The sequence below is a fragment of the Ctenopharyngodon idella genome, chromosome 14 (genome assembly GCF_019924925.1).
Source record: "Ctenopharyngodon idella isolate HZGC_01 chromosome 14, HZGC01, whole genome shotgun sequence".
Classification (NCBI taxonomy): domain Eukaryota; kingdom Metazoa; phylum Chordata; class Actinopteri; order Cypriniformes; family Xenocyprididae; genus Ctenopharyngodon; species Ctenopharyngodon idella.
Genome location: NC_067233.1, coordinates 21,080,071 through 21,086,074, shown reverse-complemented (window position 1 = coordinate 21,086,074; position 6,004 = coordinate 21,080,071). Strand labels below are relative to the sequence as shown.

The following is a 6,004-nucleotide window of genomic DNA, read 5'->3' as shown; positions in this document are numbered from 1 at the left end:
TGTTGGATCGGACCACACGGGTCAGCCTTCGCTCCCCACGTGCATCAATGAGCTTTGACCCTGTTGCCGGTTCAACACTGTTCCTTCCTTGGACCACTTTATGTAATGGGTGGAGCTTGACATCCAGCCACACCCTAACTATGCCCATAAGCCTATCCCTAAACCTAATCAGGTCAAGCTCCACCCATTACGAGCTGGACATACTTGGCTCTGCAGTGAGCAGCAGTTGGCTTCTGGAACAAGAATAAAAGAAGGGCGGGACTTGATTTTGTCCATGAGGAATTGATTGGATGTGGGCGTGGCACTCAAAAGGGGGCTGGACTGAATGCCAGTTTGCAGTGGATTGTAAGAAAGGGGCGGAGTTTAAGAAGATTAAATGTGTGAAGAACTCCTGCATACAGAAGATCCAGTAATTAAACATTACGAGGTCAAATTGTCAGCTTGTTTTCTTTCAGTAAGCTGACTTCAGTTGAATCCGATTGATCGTAGACCTCACTGATCGAGTTCATGAACCTTGAGGCCTACGATCAGTCAGAAACACAAAACCTGTGCCAACTGAAAGAAAACAAAGATTGAACCCAATATTTGGTGATAATATAAGATAATGAGAGACTCTCAAGAACACCAAAGTAGGTAAATGATTCTCACATATATTGAAAATTATTATTTTTTTTTTGGCTGAACCTTTTTTGTCACAGATCTTATGATTGTCAGATTGTTCAGGTTTATTTGTGTCACATCATTCAACAGCAGAACCACAAACATCACGGTTGTTACACCAAATTATAAGAATCACTGATAAATTCAGCTGTGTGTGTGTGTGTGTGTGTGAGCTTCTCTAAATGTGTGCGCATTTCTGAGTGTGTGCGTCTCGAAATGTGTGTGTGCGTGAGTGTGTGTATGTATGTGGTCTGTGCGTGTGTTTCAAGAAATAGATCAGTAGGAAATGATCACTTCCTGTACGGCTTCTCATATCAAGAGAGTGTGTGTGATCATCATCAGAGGATTGGCTGATGTTAATCTCACACAGGAAGTTTAACTCTGAGGGGGGCGTCGCTGCAAAATAACTGTCAATCATTCACACACACACATACACACACACGCGCCGCTGGAGCTCGGCAAACCCTTCCCGCTATTCACCAGATGAAGGTAAGATGTTTTCCAGTCATTCAGAGCAGCTTTGAAAGTTTTGACAGTTGTATGAAAGTCTGATCATGAAGCTCCAGACGTGTGGAATATATTTAAGGACAGTTATCAGATCAGAACAAAGACAAGAAAAAATAATTATTTATGATTGAATATAAATCTGCAAACACTCTTAAAAAATAAAGGTTCTTTATTGACATTGATGGTTTCATGAGGAACATTTAACATCCACAGAATCTTTCCATTTCACAAAAGCTTCTTCACATTAAACTGTTCTTTATTTTTAAGAGTGTATTCAGAAGATTTTGAGTGTTTGAGCGCTCTGATCCAAAACTACTGCAAACTGTCAATCATAAATGATTTCAGATCACAGAAATGAAACTGCCGACAGTTTCGTTCTGTTCGGACGCTGTTAAGTGAGATATCTGTGAAGTTTGATGACTGCCGCTATCATCGCTCTTTGAGTGTCCATTTACTCATAAAGACATGTGCGGAAAACAGGCGGTGTACAGTACTGACTGAGCAGTGCTTACAGGTCATGTGTCTCACACACATTAAGTGTTGATGAATCCAAAAAACTTAAATCACTGCAGGAGTGAAATATGTGAGGAATCACTTCACTGGAATATCAAAATCATTCCATATTTTCATATAAAGCTGCAGAATGACGCATGTGAACAGATTCGGCTCTGATCCCCTCTCGACTCGGAGCAGGAACAATCGGTGGAGATGTACTGCAAAAATGATGTTTTTCCTCAGTATTTTTGTATTTAAGTCTATAAACATTCTTAAATCATTGTAAATACATTTACTGGAGAAGCAAAATGACTTCAGAGCATAAAACAAGAACAAATATCTGCCAACAGGGTCAGAAAAATGAACTTTGTGAAGTTGAACTTGAAAGTTTTTCTGGCAGATATTTGTTCTTGTTTTAATATCTTCAGTCATTTAGTTTCTCCAGTAAATGTATCTTGATTTAAGAATGTTTAGATATTTGTGCTGAAAAACAAAACAGAAACACTGAGGAAGAACTTTTTTGTTGTTGTTGTTTTTGTAGTGTACAGTATATTACACTGTGATTGACAGAATTAGATGAATCACATTTGTTAATCTCAAATAATATACTGATGTTTCTGTTCTATCACTGTTGGGCCTTCGAGCAAAACAACTAAACCAGACTCAGGTTTTTAAGTTAAAAGGGCTTTCCGGCGAGAATGTTTGTCACTGAAATACACTTTCCGGTGTAAAAGGCTCCATTTATAATGGCAGCGGTATCACTTTAAAAATCCTTTCAACTTAAGTGTGTGTGTGCTGTTTAGTCAACTTGAAATGTGAAGTTGCATTAAGTGACGACTTGGATAGCCTATTTGAGTTACTCAAGTTAAACGTGTGGTAGCTAATTGCAACAGTTATTAATAATAATAATTAAGTCAAGTGTCTACACTTAAAGCGAAGCAAACTGATCCTACTATAATCGATGTTGTCTACACTGGAAGCGTCACTTTTAGCGCGAGTCGCCGCCATTACACGGATGGCACGTTCTATTTTAGCTGTACTAAACGCGCATGCGCAACTTTTGAACGAATGGAATTGACGCTTCCAGTGTAGACAGCAGCGCGACGCGTCAACGGACCTTTCTAGTGTAGACGCCTTTGAAAAAGTCTTTCTTCTTTTCTAGGTAATCTGCATTTTTCTTAAACTTCCTGATTGTGGATAGTTGAGAGACGGAATGACAGAATACAACAAATGCATTATTGATTTGATATTGATTTGTTTATTCTTGTGGAATTATATGGTGTAGAATGTCTAAGTTGATTCATCATAGGCACATTATTTGCTAAATAACGACTGAAGAGATTCGAGCTGTAACTAATGTAAATGAGCTCAGGCCTTGTTTAGCATGTAGAGCACATGACAGGTCACATGACACACTGAAATCACTGGACACATACAATACACTAAAATCTATAAATAAATGAATAATTGTAAGTTATGACAGATGAATGAACTTTTAAACATGCGAGATGTTTCAGAAATCTAATAAAACAAACATATTTCAGTGCCAGTTGATATAGAAAAACATAAATTTGACATTTGACTTTGATTTTAATACCACGTCTAAACATTTCTGAATTTGACATAATCTGACATTAATGTACTAAAACCAAACGTGCTTTTATGTAATTGAAGCTGTTCTCAGATCAGCGTGAAAGTGTTTGATTGTCAGCTGTGGATCTGACAAACAGGAAGCAGCAGGAGGTGGCAGGAAACCATAAAGAGATTCACGCTATAATTAGCAGTGTGGACATGTGCAGCGTTCAGAACACATCTGAGCCATGTCGAGTGTTAAATCAAGCATTTAAAACATGATTTGATCATGACACAGCTCATTTGAGCTTGATAACATCAGTCACGGTCAGCAGTGATGTCAGATGAAGCGGAAGTTCACAAGAGATTGTGGAATATTGCAGAGAATATGAATTATATTGTCAATTTTGGAGGGCTGTTGAGATGAGGTCATTTACATTTATAGCTAAAGAGGAAACACCCTGAGCCAGTTAAAGCGCTTGTTCTTGTAGATCACTTTGGACAGAAGCATCTAATAATAATATCTTCAGTCATTTCTCTTCTCCAGTAAATGTATCTTGATTTAAGAATGTTTAGATATTTGTGCTGGAAAACAAGACAGAAACACTGAGGAAGAACATCATTTTTTGCAGTGATGTGTGTGTGCAGGAGCTCGTGTTCGTGATGATGCATCTCCATTAATGATGGTGAGAGATTGACTCGTTCATTTCATCATCAGCTTCATTCGTTTACACTCAGACTCTGCTGAGAATGTGACTGATCTGTAATGAATCGATGTTCAGATGTGTGTTTGATTTCTCAGGATGACATGAATCGAAGAGAGCGGATCAGACACGCACACAGACACCTGGATGAAGGTTGGTACAGTATGAGCCGGCCAAAGTCAGTCAATCAATCACATTCACAGCATTTAGTGTGTCTGACATGCTGAGACAAACCAATAAACACTATTTTATATGAAATAAATAGATTTTTTCAGCTGCTGCCAATCATATTAATTAACAATAACAATCACTAGATAAACACAAGAGATGTACAGTCCATAAACACACACGCAAGTCTGAGTGATGAATGAATATTAATGTTTGAGCTGAAATTATCTTCATCTCATCTTTTTTATGTCCCCATCTAGTGACACAGATCAGTCAGTGCAACTCAAACACATTACTAGATTAACACATTCAGGACAAACTAAATGTTGGCTTGAGAAAGCCTGGCCAAAAAGTTTGTAGTAGTTTTAAAAGCTTTGAGTTTGAAACAGTTTTAAGTTTTAAAAGCTTTGAGTTTGAAAAAGTTTTAAGTTTGAAAAGCTTTAAGTTTGAAACAGTTTTAAATTTGAAAAGCTTTGAGTTTGAAAAAGTTTGAAAAGCTTTGAGTTTGAAACAGTTTTAAGTTTTAAAAGCTTTAAGTTTGAAACAGTTTTAAATTTGAAAAGCTTTGAGTTTGAAATAGTTTGAAAAGCTTTGAGTTTGAAATAGTTTTAAGTTTTAAAAGCTTTAAGTTTGAAACAGTTTTAAATTTGAAAAGCTTTGAGTTTGAAATAGTTTGAAAAGTTTGAAAAGCTTTGAGTTTGAAATAGTTTTAAGTTTTAAAAGCTTTAAGTTTGAAACAGTTTTAAATTTGAAAAGCTTTGAGTTTGAAAAAGTTTGAAAAGCTTTGAGTTTGAAAAAGTTTGAAAAGCTTTGAGTTTGAAACAGTTTTAAGTTTTAAAAGCTTTGAGTTTGAAACAGTTTTAAGTTTGAAAAGCTTTAAGTTTGAAACAGTTTTAAGTTTGAAAAGCTCATGTCATCAAGTCAAATCATCATGTGTGATTGTGTTTGATTAATAATGTGCAGTCTTCTATTAACTTAGGACTTACGTCCGATTGAGTCAGCTGCTTGAGGGTTTTTTAGCATATTTAAATGTGTGTGTGTTTGTTTTACAGACAGCTGTCCTGCTGAACGAGCCACTAAAAGTCACATCAGCACAGCAGTAAGTGTGTGTTTGGTGTCCGTGATTGTGTTTTGTGTTGTATGGGCTGAATTGTGTACAGATGTGTTTGTGTCTGCAGGATGTTGTGCATGTTCCTCCTCCTCGACCTCTGCGTGTTCAGCCAGGTGAGCAACAACACAACACAACACAACACACACCTGCCTGCTGTTAGAGATGGGCAGTATTTCAATTAAATGTATTTAAAATTATTTAATTTACGGCTGACAAAAACATCACGTTCACTTCTGCTATTGTTGTCTGTGTAACGTGTTAAAATATTTAATGCCACTAACACAGGATATGTTTTTTGTAATTTGTTTATTTGTTCTTTTTTATTACTGTTTACTTGTCTTTAAAAATGTTTGAACTTTGTATTAGTTAGGCTAGTAGTTTTTTTGTGGTATAAAAATTGAAATTGTGAAATTTCACTGGTACGTAAAATGTTGGTGTCATAAAAACATTATTTATAAAAATACAAGGATACATGGGTCAAAAACATTGAAAACAATAACTAAATGTGATGTTTGTCACAAATTAGCTCAAAGCTGTTAATTATAAATATTTGGATCAGTTAATAGAATTAACTTAATGTAGCTGAATTAATATTACAATCAATTAATCTGTTCGTCCAGCGAACACTCCATATTGATCATCTATCAACCCTCAGAAAGGATATTTCTGAGGGTAAAATAACTCTTTCTTTGCATGTAGCTGTGATCGCATCGTTAAAGTGATGTTTTACAAGCAGAATCAAACTCACATGAATGTGCACAAAGGTTTTATTTAACTAAATCACGAA

General features: G+C 36.2%; 1 protein-coding gene across 6 annotated transcripts in view; it reads left to right on the top strand.

Moving 5' to 3' along the window:
* Positions 1 to 1,039: 1,039 nt before the first annotated feature.
* The window catches only part of LOC127525682 (cytokine-dependent hematopoietic cell linker), a 12,613-nt gene continuing 7,648 nt past the window's right edge, over positions 1,040 to 6,004 (top strand). Inside the window, exons 1-5 of one of the 6 annotated variants that reach the window (XM_051918394.1) lie at positions 1,040 to 1,149; positions 3,867 to 3,920; positions 4,037 to 4,091; positions 5,159 to 5,205; positions 5,285 to 5,330. In XM_051918394.1, the coding sequence (XP_051774354.1) occupies positions 3,915 to 3,920; positions 4,037 to 4,091; positions 5,159 to 5,205; positions 5,285 to 5,330 (154 nt within the window). In that variant the 5' untranslated portion in view covers positions 1,040 to 1,149; positions 3,867 to 3,914. The remainder of the gene's footprint in view (positions 1,150 to 3,866; positions 3,921 to 4,036; positions 4,092 to 5,158; positions 5,206 to 5,284; positions 5,331 to 6,004) is intronic. The other 5 variants (XM_051918390.1, XM_051918395.1, XM_051918392.1 and 2 more) reach the window with 5 other exon arrangements.